Source organism: Chiloscyllium plagiosum, unplaced genomic scaffold (assembly GCF_037043375.1).
Source record: "Chiloscyllium plagiosum isolate Xiang-an unplaced genomic scaffold, Cpla_swu_hap1 HiC_scaffold_38, whole genome shotgun sequence".
NCBI classification, from domain to species: domain Eukaryota; kingdom Metazoa; phylum Chordata; class Chondrichthyes; order Orectolobiformes; family Hemiscylliidae; genus Chiloscyllium; species Chiloscyllium plagiosum.
The window spans coordinates 29842626-29860389 of NW_028270176.1; the positions used below are offsets into that span (position 1 = coordinate 29842626).

At 46.7% G+C, this 17764-nt stretch overlaps 1 protein-coding gene across 4 annotated transcripts in view; it reads left to right on the plus strand.

The window, feature by feature from the left end:
* The first annotated feature begins 757 nt into the window (after positions 1-757).
* Positions 758-17764, plus strand: part of LOC148139367 (uncharacterized) — a 35985-nt gene continuing 18978 nt past the window's right edge. For all 4 annotated transcript variants that reach the window (XR_015753535.1, XR_015753534.1, XM_087980736.1 and 1 more), the window contains exons 1-2: positions 758-987; positions 1525-1674. Coding sequence is in view for 2 of the 4 variants with exons in the window: in XM_087980736.1 (XP_087836862.1) it covers positions 762-987; positions 1525-1674 (376 nt within the window). In the remaining 2 variants the exon portion in view is untranslated. The remainder of the gene's footprint in view (positions 988-1524; positions 1675-17764) is intronic.

A 17764-nucleotide genomic window follows, 5' to 3' on the forward strand; every position in this document is an offset into this window, starting at 1 on the left:
TGCCTTGCTGTGTTCCCCAGCCTCCTGCCTGTCCCTCCTGATGCTGCCTGCCTTGCTGTGTTCCCCCAGCCTCCTGCCTGTCCCTCCTGATGCTGCCCGCCTTGCTGTGTTCCCCCAGCCTCCTGCCTGACCCTCCTGATGCTGCCCGCCTTGCTGTGTTCCCCCAGCCTCCTGCCTGACCCTCCTGATGCTGCCTGCCTTGCTGTGTTCCCCCAGCCTCCTGCCTGACCCTCCTGATGCTGCCTGCCTTGCTGTGTTCCCCCAGCCTCCTGCCTGACCCTCCTGATGCTGCCCGCCTTGCTGTGTTCCCCCAGCCTCCTGCCTGACCCTCCTGATGCTGCCTGCCTTGCTGTGTTCCCCCAGCCTCCTGCCTGACCCTCCTGGTGCTGCCCGCCTTGCTGTGTTCCCCCAGCCTCCTGCCTGTCCCTCCTGATGCTGCCTGCCTTGCTGAGTTCTTCCAGCCTCCTGCCTGTCTACCTTGGATTCCAGCATCTGCAGATTTTGTTTTGTCTTGGCGAAGTTAAAACTCACACAACACCAGGTTCCAATCCAACACGTTTACGGTTAAAACTCACACAACACCGGGTTATAGTTCAACAAGTTTATTGGGCAGCGTTGAGTGACCTATCAGTCCTCCAATGGGTAAAGTGGGCGGGACCAAAGGGAGCTGTACAATGGGACCAATGAGAAAAGAGAGCAACTCCATTGGGAGCCAATGGGAAGACGGAGTTATATGCTGACCAGAAATCTGCTTCGGAAGAATGGGAATGGTAATTTATTACTTGGTTCAGTTCGTTGTGTGGATCCATACCCTGATCCTGAAGGTAATCAGGATCGGAATCCTCATCTGCACCTGGCTGCTGAAGATAATCAGAAACCGGCTCCAAACCCTTAGCCGTCATCTGCTTCCGATCTGGGTCCAGGTCCATGTCGTGAACTTGCTTCCTTCCTGCTGCAGCAGAGCAATCCTTGGACTGCGTTACAAAGGTAGGAGGGGATGAGCTGAAAATGTGTTGCTGGAACAGCGCAGCATGTCAGGCAGCATCCAAGGAACAGGAGAATCGACGTTTCGGGCATAAGCCCTTCTTCAGGAATGCCCGAAACGTCGATTCTCCTGTTCCCTAGATGCTGCCTGACCTGCGCTGTTCCAGCAACACATTTTCAGCTCTGATCTCCAGCATCTGCAGACCTCACTTTCTTCTAGGAGGGGGGATGAGGTCTGGCTCATATGGAGAGGGAGGGATGAAGTCAGGAAGAGGAGGTGCAGAGTGTAAGGAGTAGGAAAAATGGGAGAGTGGCAGGGGAGGAGTGGGTAGTAAGACTATTCGGAGTGGGTTTAAGGAAGAGGGTAGAAAAGGCGGACTAGGAAGTTATTCGGTAATAGAAGCATGTGAGGGCGCAGGGAGACCTCTGGTCGTTGATTGAGACAAGGTACAAGGGTGAAGCATGTTGCTGCAGATAATAAATAAATTATCCGTTATGTGCCATAATGCCTGACTCAGCATGAGTTATCTTTTATACCAGTGGAATGTTACGGACAAGGAAATGTACACAAAACTATTCTGATGGACAGTCCCGCACCTGATGGGGATCTCAAGATGCCATGTGTTCTGTTCGTGTACAAAGTTTCTCGTGAAATTGAGGATCTCCGCAATGCCCTGCATTCAATTCAAAGTAATATTTTTATCTGAATCTATTTGCCTCTCTTCCTTTGGGTTTACACTGCGCGTTCCTTCTCTAATCGGAAATATTTCAGAATGACACGAATTGAGCGGCGGTGCAAGGATAGAGGGAACAGGAGTCGTATATAGACAAACGTTTGAAAGTAACATTATCAAGTCTGAACGGTGCTTAAAGAAAGTTGATGGGTTGGTAACGTGTGTTTATTGATTTTAAGTTAAAAGTCTCACAAAACCAGGTTGTAGTCCAACAAGTTCATTCGGAAGTACAAGTTTTTGGAGGGCTGCTCCTTCATCAGATAGCTAGTGGGGCAGGATTATAGGACACAGAATGTGTGTCCTATGATTCTGTCCCACTAGCTAGTTGATGTTCATGTATCCTGGTTGCGAGTTTCCTGCTTGTTTGTCCAATATAGTCTTTTTTACAGTTCTTGCATGGTATTTTGTAAATGCCATTTAGTTTTGCTGGTAGTATCTAATGGATCCTTTGGGTTCATTAGCTGCTGTTTAAGTGTGTTGGTAAGCTTGTAGGCTACCATGATGCCAAGGGGTCTAAGTATAGAACATAGAACTGTACAGCACAGAACAGGCCCTTCAGGCCACAATGTTGTGCTGACCATTGATCCTCATGTATGCACCCTCAAATATGTTACCATATGCATGTTCAACAATCTCTTGAATGTCCCCAATGACCTTGCTTCCACAACTGCTGCTGGCAACGCATTCCATGCTCTCACAACTCTCTGTGTAAAGAACCCACCTCTGACATCCCCTCTATACTTTCCTCCAACCAGCTTAAAACTATGACCCCTCGTGTTAGCCATTTCTGCCCTGGGAAATAGTCTCTGGCTATCGACTCTTACCTATGCCTCTCATTATCTTGTATACCTCAATTAGGTCCCCTCTCCTCCTCCTTTTCTCCAATGAAAAAAGTCTGAGCTCAGTCAACCTCTCTTCATAAGATGAGCCCTCCAGTCCTGGCAGCGTCCTGTTAAACCTAATCTGAACCCTCTCCAAAGCATCCACATCTTTCCTATAATAGGGCGACGAAAACTGGACGCAGTGTTCCAAGTGCGGTCTAACCAAAGTTTTGTAGAGCTTCAACAAGATCTCACGACTCTTAAACTCAATCCCCCTGTTAATGAAAGCCAAAACACCATATGCTTTCTTTACAACCCTGTCCACTTGGGTGGCCATTTTAAGGGATCTATGTACCTGCACACCAAGATCCCTCTGTTCCTCCACACTGCCAAGAATCCTATCCTTAATCCTATACTCAGCTTTCAAATTCCACCTTCCAAAATGCATCACCTCACATTTATCCAGGTTGAGCTCCATCTGCCACCTCTCAGCACATCTCTGCATCCTGTCAATGTCCCACTGCAGCCTACAACAGCCCTCTATACTGTCAACGACACCTCCAACCTTTGTGTCGTCTGCAAACTTGCTGACCCATCCTTCAATCCCCTCATCCAAGTCATTAAAAAAATTACAAATAGTAGAGGCCCAAGGACAGAGCCCTGTGGAACACCACTCACCACTGACTTCCAGGCAGAATCTTTTCCTCCTTCTACCACTCGCTGTCTTCTGTTGGTCAGCCAATTCTGTATCCAGACAGCTAAGTTCCCCTGTATCCCATTCCTCTTGACCTTCTGAATGAGTCTACCATGGGGAACCTTATCAAGTGCCTTGCTGAAGTCCAAATACACCACATCCACAGCTCAACCGTCATCAACTTTTCTAGTCACATCCTCAAAGAACTCTAAGGTTTGTGAGGCATGACCTGCCCCTCTCAAAGCCGTGTTGACTGCATTTAATCAAGCCATGCTCTTCCAGATGGTCATAAATCCTATCCCTTGGAATCTTTTCTAACGCCTTGCAGACGACAGGCGTGAGACTTACTGGTCTGTAATTGCCAGGGATTTCCCTATTTCCTTTCTTGAAGAGAGGAATTACATTTGCCTCTCTCCAGTCCTCAGGTACGACTCCAGTGGAAGCGAGGATACAAAGATCTTCGCAAGTGGCGAAGCAATTGCATTTCTCATTTCCCAAAGCAGCCGAGGACAAATCTGGTCCGGGCCTGGCGACTTGTCAATCTTAATGTTTGACTAAATTTTCAGCACATCAGCTTCCTCTATCTCTATCCATTCCAACTTGCTCTTCAAAGGTTTCATTCACCACAAAGTTTGTTTCTTTCGTAAAGACAGAACCAAAAATCTCATTTAGGGCTTCCCCTATCTCCTCAGACTCCACCACAAGTTCCCCATGCTATCCCTGATCGGCCCTATTCTTTCTTTGACTATTCTGTTATTCCTCAGATAAGTGTAAAATGCCTTTGTGTTCTTCCTAATCCGTTCTGCCAAGCCTTTCTCGTGCCCCCTCCTGGCTCTCTTCAGACCATTTTTGAGCTCCTTCCTCGCCTGCCTGAAATCCTCTAGAACTGAGCTTGAGCCTAGCTCCCTCCACCTTATGTAAGCTATCATCTTCCTTTTGACAAGAAGCTCCACCGCTTTCGTCATCCAAGGTTCCTTTATCTTACCCCTTCTTGCCTGTCTCAGAGGGACTTTTTATTCATCACTCACAACAACTGTTCCTTAAACAGTCTCCACATGTCTATAGTGCCTTTACCATGGAACAATTGCTTCCTAACTCATGTCTAATCGCATCATAGTTTCCTCTTCCCCAATTCAATATCCTCCCATTTTGCCTAATCCTCTCCTTCTCCATAGCTATGTAGAATGTGAGGCAGTTGTGGTCATCAAAATGCTCTTCCACCGCAAGATCTGATACCTGCCCCGGTTTGTTTCCAAGCACCAAGTCTAGAATGGCCTCTCCCCTCGTCGGCCTGTCAACGTACTGAGTTAGGAAACCCTTCTGAACACACCTTATAAAAACAGCTCCATTCAAATCTTCTGCTCGAAGGAGGTTCCAATCAATATTGGGAAAGTTAAAGTCATCCATTACAACAACCCTACTATGTCCACACTTTTCCAAAATCTGCCAACCTATGCTTTCTTCAATCTCCCTGCTGCTCTTGGAGGGCCTGTAGTAAACCCCTAACGAGGTGACTGCTCTCTTGCTGTTCCTAATTTCCACCCATACTGACTCGGTAGGCAGATCTTCCTCGATAATGGAAGCTTCTGTAGCTGTGATACCTCTCTGATTAGTAGTGCTACACCCCCTCCTCTTTTTTTCCCCCCCTCCCTATTCTTTTTAAATGCTCTAAACCCTGGAACATCCAGCAACCATTCCTGGAAGTAATTTCTTACACGTCTTTGATGTAAGGTAATGTAGCTATCGTTTTTGGTTGCGTTTTGCTTGTTTGGGTTTGTTTCTGAGGAATCGGCAGATTGTGTTTATTGGATACCCATTTTCCTTGAAAACATTGTATAGGTAATTTTCTTCTGCTGTTTGTAGTTCTTGGGTGCTGAGGTGTGATGTTGCTTGTTGAAATGACATCTTGATGCAGCTCCATTTGTGGGTGTTGGGATGATTGCTTCCGAAGTCCAGTATTTGATCTGTGTTTGTTGTTTTTCTGTAGACGCTGATTTGAAGCTCTCTGTTAACTGTACGTTCAACTGTCACGTCTCAGAGTGGGAGTCTGTTGTCATTCTCCTCTTCTGTGAATTTTATGCCTGTCAGAATATTGTTGATGGTGTTGTATGTTTCCTCTAATTTGTTCTGTTTTGTGATGCCAGAGATGTCATCTACATAGCAGACCCAAAGTTTGGGTTGGATAAATGGGAGTCAAGTCTCTGCATTACTGCTTCGGCTATAGGCCCTGATATGTGATCCTCACAGACTTCAGTAAGATATTTGACAAGGTTCCTCATGGTAGACTGGTTAGCAAGGTTAGATCTCAGAATACAGAGAGAACTAGCCATTTGGATACAGAACTGACTCAAAAATAGAAGGCAGAGGGTGGTGGTGGAGGGTTGCTTTTCAGACTGAAGGCCTGTGACCAGTGGTGTGCCACAAGGATCGGTCTGGGTCCACTGCTTTTTGTAATTTATATAAATGATTTGAATGTGAACATAGGAGGTATAATTCGTACTTTTGCAGATCACACCAAAATTGGAGGTGTAGTGGACAGCGAAGAAGGTTACCTCAGAGTACAACAGTATCTTGATCAGCTGGGCCGATGGGCCAAGGATTGGTTATGTTAAAGTACCTATCCGAGACGACTCAAGGAATCCCTGATGTACTCGACCTGTAGGCCTCTCTTGGTTTGTACTGGATAATGTAATTTGTGGTAGGCTAGAGTATAAAACTCTTGCAGGCAGTTTAGTTTAAATTATTACCTTTATTTACCAATGGCATCAATATTACAATATAACATACCTACAAGCCAGGCTTGAACTAAGGTTCTAAAACCATTAGCAGAGTAGCAATGCCAGTTCTTACCCCTAAGAACTCTCTCAGGCTACTCTCCTTATTGCTGATTTTATGGAGAAATTTGTATTAAAATTACAAAAACACCACATGTCCTTAATCAGTTAAGCAGCAATAAAATGGTGAAACTTGCAGAGTAAGAGAAACTCATTGACAGGTCTGAGTATGCGTGGCTAATTAAGCTATGTGCATATCAAAGTGGGAATCCTAATCAAACCAGGCATGTGGCCAATTGCTTTGGCTAAATAACCTTCCCTTTTAACATTACATCATACCGAGGGACTAGTCTAAACTATGTGGAAAAAGTTATGAGATATCCTCGCTCAGCTAACTTGCCCAGTATCACTGTTCTATCAAGTGGCTTTTTCTTTTAAAATCATCTTAGATTCCCAAAATGCAAACTAAATTCATAACATTCCTAGATCTTGAGCTCCAGGGAACAACATACAAACATTCAATCCATGAGAAGCAAGCGTACACTCAAATCATACCACAAAGAATTAATCTTTCCACTAGCTTCCATCCTCTGTCTCTGTCTGAAAAGTGGCAGACGGAGTTTAATTTAGATAAATGTGAGGTGCTGCATTTTGGGAAAGCAGATCTTAGCAGTACGTATACACTCGGTAAGGTCCTGGGGAGTGTTGCTGAACAAAGAGATCTTGGAGTGCAGCTTCATCGTTCTTTGACAGTAGAGTCGCAGGTAGATAGGATAATGAAGAAGGCATTTAGTGTGGTTTCTTTTATTGGTCAGAGTATTGAGTACAGGAGTTGGGAGGTCATGTTGCAGCTGTACAGGACACTTTTGGAGTATTGTGTGCAATCCTGGTCTCCCTCCTACAGGAAAGATGTTATGAATCTTTAAATAGTTCAGAAAAGGTTTGCAAAGACATTGCCAGGTTTGGAAGGTTTGAGCTATAGGGATAAGCTGAATAGGTGGGGAACTTTTTCACACAGAGGCTGGTGCGTGTATGGAATGAGCTGCCAGAGGAAGTGGTGGAAACTAGTACAATTGCAACATTTATAAGGCACCTGAATGGCTACATAAATAGAGAGGTCTTCGAGGGATATTGGCCAAGTGCTGGCAAATGGGACCAGATTAGGTTAGGAAGACTGGTCGGCATGGACAAGTTGGACCGAAGGGTTCTTTTACATGCTGTACATTTCTATGACTCTATAACACTGTATTTTTGTCATAACTCTACAAGGATGAAACTAATTGGATGGATCGTTCTAAGATTTGGCATAGCTATAATAAGCCAAATAGAAGCCTCCTGTCCTGTAATGTTCTGTATGGAGAGTTTTACTTACACAGTGAGTTGTTGTATTTGGACCATACTGTATGAGAAGTTGGTGGAAGCTGATTCAGTTGAAATTTTTAAAAGGGTGATTAGAGAAATACTTGAAATTCAAAATTTGCAGGTCTCTGGAGAGAAAGAGCAGCAGAAATGGAGTGGAATAATTAGAGACATATAATCATACAGCATGGAAACAGACCCTTCAGTCTAGCTCATTTGTATCAACCAGTCATCCCAATCTAACATAGTGCCATTTGTCAGCATTTGGCTCATGTCTTTCTAAACCCTTCTTGTTCAGATACCCATCCATATGCCTCTTAAATATTGTAATTGTATCCATCACCATCACCTCTTCTGATAGCTCATTCCCCTCAGACACACAATCTTCTGTGTAAAGAAAGTTACTCCTCAAATCCTTTATTTTATCTTTCATCTCTCACCTTAAACCTTTGCACCTTAGTTTTGGCCTACCCGACTCTCTTGGACAAATACCTTATCCATGCCCATCATGATTTTACAAACCTCTATAACATCACCCATCTGCTTCTGATGCTTCAGGGAAAATGCCTCCGGCTATTTGGCCTTTCCCTATAACTCAAACCCTCCATTCTGGCAACACCCTTCTAAATCAAACCGAAAGAACTGCGTATATTGTAAATCGGAAACAAAAACAGAAATTGCTGGAAAAGCTCAGTCGGTCTGGAGGCAACTGTGATAGAAAAGGAGATTTCATATATCTTTCAGAATATATGTCCTTTTCTCAAAGTAAAGGAAAAGAGTAACACACAGGCTATAAGCAGCCAATGAAACAACAATTCTCTAATGAGAATTGAGTTGTACCTGAAACATACTGACTGACTGTGTAGATCAGCCAGTTTAGAAATCAGGTTCCCTAAAAACAGAAACCAACAGCAACAGTGCACACTGGATGTGTGGGCAGGCAGCTCAGAATCTGTTCCCTGACGTAAATGGAAAGGCCTTGACACTGGTCTAGCTCTCTCTCAGTCATCTCACACAGTGAACAGATCCTCTGATACTCCTATTTATCTTTTTTTTTTCTTATTTTCCTTTTCTTCTCCCACAATACCGCCCAACAGTAGTAGTGTTTATTTTCCCCCAGCACCCATGTTGTGTGTGTGTCGGTGTGAGACACATTGAAAGACACAAGGTGTACAATCTTTATTCATTTTCCACCACCAGGGGGAAAGGAAACATCCAAGTGGCCAGTGACAAGCAGTGCCCTTCACATCAAAGGGTAATGCTGCGTGATCAAACAGTGAAGGGGAGGGCAGGGATTAAATCAAAATAGAGTTGGAGGGGGAAATAATACATTCCACTCCCTGTGGCACCCACCTCTCCCAAAACAGCTCAAGGGTTTGGTGGACACCATGTGTTCTTCTCCAGGGACACCCAGGCTCTAAAGCAACCGCGGAAGTTAGCCCTAACAACCCCCTCCACGGCCCGCTGCCTGAACCTGTCTATGGCCAGTTTGGCCAGGCTCAGGAGCAGACCCACGAGGAGGTCCTCAGACCTTCCCTCCCCCTTCCGTACTGGGTGCCCAAAGATTAGGAACATGGGACTGAAGTGCAACCAAAAACACAGAAGGAGGCTTTTTTTTTAGAAAATCAAAAAGGGAATGCAAACGGCCACACCAGATGTACACATGGTCCACGGAGTCTGTGAACCACTGCAATCTGCGGTTGCAGGGGACCGCTGCATGCAGCACCCTCCACCCCAGATCCCCGAGAGAAAGGGGGAGGATCCCCACGTAGAGAGCCCTCCACTGGGGATCCCCTCCGCCTGGTGGCGAATGGGCACACCAAGGTGTGTCCGGGCAGTGGGTGAGGGAGAAGAGGTGGCCAAACTGGCCATAAACCGGTCCAGGCAGCGAGCCATGGTTCACAGGCCCGGTCAGGAAACTCAAATTCTATGAGATCCACTTGGCTGACATTGTTACAATCATTATATTGTCCATCCCTGAGCCACATCTCTGAAATAGCTGTGATATCCAAGACCCATGTTCCCAACCATGCCCTAAAGTTCATCTTACTTACCTGTCAGGCCGCTTGCATTGAAGTAAGTGCAGTTTAATTTATCAGTCTTACCTCATTCTGTGCTCTGCTGTTGTCTACCTTCACTATTTAACTTGCTCCCCTTACCTACTGTACCAGCCTGAGCCTTTTCTACTATTATTTTGGTTCCCACCCCCTTAGAGCCTCCTGAATAAGACTAGCAAATCTCCCCCCTCAAGGACACTAGTCCCATTCCAATTCAGATGGAACCGATCCCTCTTGTACACTTCATTTCTACCCCTGAAGAGATCCCACATGCCCAAAAATGGGAATCATTGCAGCAGCTCCTCAGCCATGCATATATTCATTTCTAACCTCCTTTTCTTCCTAGCACAGCACCCAGTAATAGTCCAGATATTAGTACCATTGAGGATCTACTTTTTAACGTCTTGCCTAGTTTACTGCATTCTCTCTGCAAATTCTTATTCCTTTGCTGACCTATGTCATTGGTCCCAACATGCACAACAACCCACTGCTAGTCACTGTCCTCTGTCAACATATTCTGCACCCTCACAAGAACATCTTGGACCTTGGCAACAGGGTGTCCTCATTACAGTAGAGTCAATCATGGTATCAGCACTGGCTGTCAGTGCTATAATCCCTTACAGTGGCCATTCCTGCCCTGCCATCTCCTCCACAGTTTCCAAAACAGCATATCTAATGGAGATGGGGATAGCTACAGGAGACTCCTTCTGGAGTTTCTATCTGCCTCCTTCTCCGACCTTTCCTGGAGGTAACCCATCTATCCAACTATATCTGTGGTTTTTACTCCTTCCTGAAACTGCCATCCATCGCACCTCTGGCTCCTATCAATTCCTCATTATTTCTAACCAATCCATGCAGTCCGATAGGATTCACAACCAACCATTCTTACTGCAGACATAGTCTGCAGGAGCATTCAAAAGCTCTCTGATGTCCCACATCTGACAAGAAGAGCACAACACCTACTAAAAGCCATTTCTGCCCCTTTAACAATCTCCAAACCCTGAAATTACCTAAAAAGAAACGCAACACATTTTGTTCAAAAATGCAGCATTGGCACATGCTTAGTGCTCTGGAATGACTTAATACCAATCCTTAATATTAAAAGTCAATCACAGTATATCACAGAGATCACAGTAGAAACATAAGAAAGAATGCCCTCCCCTTACTCACAATTATAGATTGACAAAAAAATTTTTACAATTTATAGGTTTTGTAAGTCCTAAAATCAAAGTAAGGTTAACTCGGGATAAATTACTATTGGAGCTGTTGGAATTCATAATAAGGGTACAAAATCTTGTGAAAGGGCACTTTACTTGAATGCTCGTGGCATTCGTAACCAGGTAGATGCATTAACAGCACAAATCATCGCAAATGAATATGATTTAGTAGACATTGTGGAGACATGGTTGCAGGAGGGTCACGACTGGGAGTTAAAGACCCAGGGGTATCAGATTATTCGAAAGGACAGACAGGAAGGATGTATAGCTCTAATATTCAAGGCCGACAACAAGGTGGTGCTGAGAGATGATATAGGCTCGATGGAGAATAAGGTTGAAGCCATTTGGATGGAAATTAGAAATTCTTAGAAGAAAAGGTCACTGATAGGCATACTCGATTGGCCATCAAATAATAACATCACATTGGGGTGGCCAATAAACAAATAAATAACTAATGTTTGTAAAAATAGTACAGCAATTAGCATGAGGGATTTTAATCGAGATTGGTCGAACCAGCTCGGTCAGGGTAGCCTTGAGGAGGAGTTCTGGATTAGTGGTGCTGGAAGAGCACAGCAGTTCAGGCAGCATCTGAGGATCAGTAAAATCGATGTTTCGGGCAAAAGCCCTTCATCAGGAATACAGGCGGAGAGCCTGAAGCGTGGATAGATAAGTGAGAGGAGGGTGGGGGTGGGGAGAAAGTAGTATAGAGTACAATAGGTGAGTGGGGGAGGGGATGAAGGTGATAAGTCGGGGTGGGGGGGTTGGAGGGTGGAGTGGATAGGTGGAAAAGAAGATAGGCAGGTATGACAAGTCATGGGGACAGTGCTGAGCTGGGGGAAGGGGAAATGAGGGAAATATTGAAGTCCACGTTGATGCCCTGGGGTTGAAGTGTTCCGAGGCGGAAGATGAGGTGTTCTTCCTCCAGGCATCGGGTAGTGAGGGAGCAGCAATGAAGGAGGCCCAGGACCTCCATGTCCTCGGCAGAGTGGGAGGGAGAGTTGAAATGTTGGGCCACAGAGCGGTGTGGTTGATTGGTGCGGGTGTCCCGGAGATGTTCCCTAAAGCGCTCTGCTAGGAGGCATCCAGTCTCCCCAATGTAGAGGAGACTGCATCGGGAGCAGCGGATACAATAAATGATATTGGTGGATGTGCAAGTAAAACTTTGGATGTGGAAGGCTCCTTTAGGGCCTTGGATGGAGGCGAGGGAGGAGGTGTGGGGGCAGGTTTTGCAATTCCTGCGATGGCAGGGGAAGGTGCCAGGATGGGAGGGTGGGTTGAACCGGGGGGGTGGACCTGACCAGGTGGTCATGGAGGAAACGGTCTTTGCGGAAAGGGGTGGGGAGGGAAATACCTCCCTGGTGGAGGGGTCTGTTTGGAGGTGGCGGAAATGTCGGCGGATGATTTGGTTTATGCGAAGGTTGGTAGGGTGGAAGGTGAGCACCGGGGCGTTCTGTCCTTGTTATGGTTGGAGGGGTGGGGTCTGAGGGCGGAGGTGCGGGATTTAGACAAGATGCGTTGGAGGGCATCTTTAACCACGGGGAAGGGAAATTGTGGTCTCTAAAGAAGGAGGCCATCTGGTGTGTTCTGTGATGGAACTGGTCCTCCTGGGAGCAGATACGACGGAGGCGGAGGAATTGGGAAAACGGGATGGCATTTTTGCAGGAGGTAGGGTGGGAAGAGGTGTAATCCAGGTAGCTGTGGGAGTCGGTGGGTTTGTAAAAAATATCGGTTATCAAGTCGGTCGCCCTTAATGGAGATGGAGAGGTCCAGGAAGGGGAGGGAGGTGTCAGAGATGGTCCAGGTAAATTTAAGGTCAGGGTGGAATGTTTTGGTGAAGTTGATGAATTGCTCAACCTCCTCGCGGGAGAACGAGTGGTGCCAATGCAGTCATCAATGTAGCGGAGGAAGAGGTGGGGAGTGGTGCCAGTGTAATTACGGAAAATCGACTGTTCTACGTAGCCAACAAAGAGACCGGCATAGCTGGGGCCCATACGGGTGCCCACGGCTACCCCTTTGGTCTGGTGGAAGTGGGAAGATTCGAAGGAAAAATTGTTAAGGGTGAGGACCAGTTCGGCCAAACAAATGAGAGTGTCAGTGGAAGGGTACTGTTGGGGACGTCGGGAGAGGAAGAAACGGAGGGCTTGGAGGCCCTGGTCATGGCAGATGAAGGTGTAGAGGGATTGGATATCCATGGTGAAGATGAGGCGTTGGGGGCCGGGCAAATGGAAGTCTTGGAGGAGGTGGAGGGCGTGGGTGGTGTCTCGAACATATGTGGGGAGTTCCTGGAATAGGGGGGGATAGGACAGTGTTGAGGTAGGTAGAAATGAATTCAGTGGGGCAGGAGCATGCTGAGACAATGGGTCGGCCAGGGTGGTCAGGCTTGTGGATCTTGGGAAGGAGGTAGAACCGGGCAGTGTGGGGTTCCCGGACTATGAGGTTGGAAGCTACGGTTGAGGTGATGAGGTTCTGTATGGTCTGGGAGATGATGGTTTGGTGATGGGGGATGGGGTCATGGTCAGGGGGGCGGTAGGAAAAGGTGTCCTCGAGTTGGCATTTTGGCTTCAGCGATGTAGAGGTCAGTGCGTCAGACTACCACTGCACCCCCTTTATCTGCTGGCTTGATGGTGAGGTCGGGATTGGAGCAGAGGGATTGGAGGGCTGGGCGTTGAGGGTGAGAGGTTGGAGTGGGGGAGGGGGATAGACAGGTTGAGGCGGTTGATGTCCCGGCAGCAGTTGGAAATGTAGAGGTCGAGGGCGGGTAATAGGCCAACGCGGGGTGTCCAGGTGGATGCAGTGTATTGGAGGTGGGCGAAGGTGTCCTCGGAAGGTGGGCAGGAGTCCTGATTGTGAAAGTCAGCTCGGAGGTGGAGGCGGCGGAAGAAGTGTTCGACGTCAGGGCGTGTATTAAATTCATTGATGCGTGGACGGAGGGGGATGAAGGTGAGTCCTTTGCTGAGGACTGATCGTTCATCCTCAGTGAGGGGAAGGTCTGGAGGGATGGTGAAAACTCGATAGAGCTGGGAGCTGGGATCTGGTGTGGGTGTGGAGCTGGGAGTGGGGCCGGAGCTGGTAACTGGAGTTGGTGTGATGGTGGGGAGAATGGGGGTAGAGTCATGAGCAGGGGGTAGTGTTCCCCTCCGGGTCTGGGGGGGCGGGGATGGTGACAGTGGGGTCTGTGGGGGGCGTGTCAGCAGAATGCAGGTGAGTGGCCATGGGGGCAGAAGTGGTGGCAAACACAGCAGTGGGGAGGGGGGGGCGGAAGCCACTGAGCGTGTGACATCAGCGATGATGTGAGGGGTGGAAGTGATGTCATGTGTGGTGCATGAGGAATTGTGAGGGGTTGAAGTGGCTGTGGGAGTGGCCATGATGGGGGCAGAAGTGACATCATCAATCAGCGTGGTGGTGGTAGCTGCACCAGCCGCATGTCTAATAGCGTCCGAGCAGTTCCAGAGACCGGGGGATCTACTGGAATGTTTGAGGAGCGCTGGTTATGGAGGTGGGTGGATAAAAGTTTGTTGTACTTACAGTTTTTGATGTTTGAGATGGAGTTGAAATACTGTTTGTTGAGAGTATGAATTCTCCTGAGGATGTAGTACAGAGTGGGTCCTTTGCAATTCTGAGAGAGTGTCCCTCTCAGCTGAGGCAGGGCTGACTGTGTAGAGAGTTTAAGTGTGGAGCGGAGGATCTGGAAGGAGAACCGTTGCTGGTGTTTTTGAATCTGTAGTCTGTACTGTTTGTCCTGTTCGGGTCTGAACTCTGCTGGTTTAAAGGTGGTCTGGAGTCTGTGTGGGATGAGTTGGTTACGGAGGCAGGCACTGAGGAAGCAAATGTGGCTGTGGTAGCGAGTTTGTTTCAGGACATGGTTGAAGAGCTTCAGAGCAGAGGAAATGACCTGGGAGTTGCAGTGGGAGAGGTACTCCCTGAGATTCTTGTAGAGAAAGGAGGAAAACTTCTTCAAGGCTGGCATCCTTGCAAGAGGATTCGCAGTAGGGTTAAAATCAACGAGGTAAAAACAATGACTGCAGATACTGAAACCAGATTCTGGATTAGTGGTGCTGGAAGAGCACAGCAGTTCAGGCAGCATCCGAGGAGCAATAAAATCGACGTTTCGGGCAAAAGCCCTTCATCAGGAATACAGGCAGAGAGCCTGAAGCGTGGATAGATAAGTGAGAAGAGGGTGGGGGTGGGGAGAAAGTAGCATAGAGTACAATAGGTGAGTGGGGGAGGGGATGAAGGTGATAGGTCGGGGGGGGGGAAGGGTGGAGTGGATAGATGGAAAAGAAGATAGGCAAGTCAGGACAAGTCATGGGGACAGTGCTGAGCTGAGGGAAGGGGAAATGAGGGAACTGTTGAAGTCCACGTTGATGCCCTGGGGTTGAAGTGTTCTGAGGCAGAAGATGAGGCGTTCTTCCTCTAGGTGTCGGGTGGTGAAGGAGGCCCAGGACCTCCATGTCCTCGGCAGAGTGGGAGGGGGAGTTGAAATGTTGAGGAGGAGTTCGTTGAGTGAATCCATGATAGTTTTCTTGAACAGCATGTAATGGAACTGACGAGGGAGCAAGCTATCCTAGATCTGGTCCTGTGTAATGAGACAGAATTAATTATTATTTTCATAGTTAGCGAACCTCTTGGAAGGAGCGATCACAGTATGGTTGAATTTAGAATCTAGATGGAGAACGCGAAGATAAAATCCAGTACCAGGGTCCTGTGCTTAAACAAGGAAGTTTGCAATAGGATTAGGGAGGAGTTGAATAAAGTAGACTGAAAACAACATGGGACAGTTGACGAACAGTGGAGGACTTTCAAATCAATTTTGCAAAGTGCTCAGACAAAGTATATTCCAGTGAAAAGGAAGAATGAAAAGCAAAGGGGTAATCTGCTATGGGTGTGAAAGGAAATAAGGGAGACTATCAAATTGAGAGAGAACGCACACAGTGGCCAAGATCAGCAGGAAACTAGAAGAATGGAAAAGCTTTAAAGATCAACAGAAAGTCACAAAAAGAGCAGTAAAGAAAAGTAAGATAAATTATGAGGGAAAAAACCCAGCTCAGAATATAAAGACAGATAGCAGGAGTTTCTATAAACATATAAAATGAAAGAGTGGCTAAAGTAAAGGTTGAGGAGAAAGTGAGGTCTGCAGATGCTGGAGATCAGAGCCGAAAATGTGTTGCTGGAAAAGCGCAGCAGGTCAGGCAGCATCCAGGGAACAGGAGAATCGACGTTTCGGGCATAAGCCCTTCTTCAGGAAAGCTCTTCTCATTCCTGAAGAAGGGCTTATGCCCGAAACGTCGATTCTCCTGTTCCCTGGATGCTGCCTGACCTGCTGCGCTTTTCCAGCAACACATTTTCGGCTCTAAAGTAAAGGTTGGTCCTTTAGAGGATGAGAAAGGAGCATTCAATCATGTGATATGATTAAATGGCCGAGGTATTGAATAGGTATTTTGTGTTGGTCTTTACAGTGGGGAACATACATAACATGCTAGTAATTGACAAAGAGACAAAGGTAGGTGATGACCTGGAAGCAATTATTATTACTGAAAAGATAGTGTTTGGCAAGCTAATGGATCAAAGGATAGACAAGTCTCCTGGCCCTGATGGAATGTATCCCAGATTATTGAAAGGGAAGACAGGAGAAATGGTAAGGGCACTTGTGGTAGTTTTCCAAAATTCGCTGGACTCTGAGACAGTTCTAGTGATTTGAAAACAGCAAATGTGACGCCACTGTTTAAAAAGGGTGATAGGCAAAAGATGAGAATTATCGAATGGTTAGCTTAATTTCTGTAGTGGCGAAGGTGTTTGAGTCTGTTATCAAGAAAGAAAAAGCAAGCCATCTGGATAGAAATTGTCCCATTGGGTAGATGCAGCATGGGTTCATGAAAGGCAGGTCATGCTGAACTAACCAACTGAAATTCTATGACGACATCACAAATACGGGGGACAACAGGTTCCCAGTAGATATAGTGTATTTAGATTTCCAAAAGGCCTTGAACAAGGTGCCACACAAGAGACTGTCACATAAGATAAAGATGCAAGGCATTATGAGCAATGTATTAGTATTAACTAACGGGAAGCAAAGAGTGGGGATAAATGAGTGTTTTTCTGGAGTTGGGGACTGTGTAGGAGGATGTCAAAATTTGCAGATGACACTAAGATGAGTGGCAGAGCAAAGCGTGTAGAAGGCTGCGAAACTTTGCAAAAGGAACATCGATAGTTTTAAATGAGTGGGCAAAAGTCTGGGAGATGGAGTACAATTTTAATAAATGTGAAGTCATCCATTGTGGTAGGAGCAACAGTAAAAAGGACTATTACTTGAATGGTTAAAAAGTTGCAGCATGCTGCTGTACAGAGGGACCTGGCTGTCCTTGTGCATGAATCACAGAAGGTTGGTCTGCAGGTACAGCAAGTAATTAGGAAGGCAAATGGAATTTTGTCCTTCATTGCTAAAGGGATGAGTTTAAAAACAGGGAGGTTATGTTGCAGCAGTATAGCATACTGGTGAGGCCACAGCTGGAATACTGTGTGCAGTTTTGGTCTCCTAACTTGAGAAAGGATGTACTGGCACTGAAGGGGTGTACAGAGGATTAGATTAGATTACATTACATTACATTACAGTGTGGAAACAGGCCCTTCGGCCCAACAAGTCCACACCGACCCGCCGAAGCGCAACCCACCCGTACCCCTACATTTACCCCTTACCTAACACTACGGGCAATTTAGCATGGCCAATTCACCTGACCTGCACATCTTTGGACTGTGGGAGGAAACCGGAGCACCCGGAGGAAACCCACGCAGACACGGGGAGAACGTGCAAACTCCACACAGTCAGTCGCCTGAGGCGGGAATTGAACCCGGGTCTCCAGCGCTGTGAGGCAGCAGTGATAACCAATGTGCCACCATGCCGCCCACTAGGTTGATTCTGGAGTTGAGGGGTTGGCTTATGAGGAGATACTGAGTAAACTGGGATTGTATTCATTTGCATTCAAAAGAATGAAGAGGGATCTTCTTGAAACATACAACATTATGAAGGGAATCGATCAGATAGAACTAGAGACGATCTTTCCATTGACAGGTGAAATTAGGACGAGGGCATAGCCTCAAAATTAGGGGGAACGGATTTTGGACAGAAT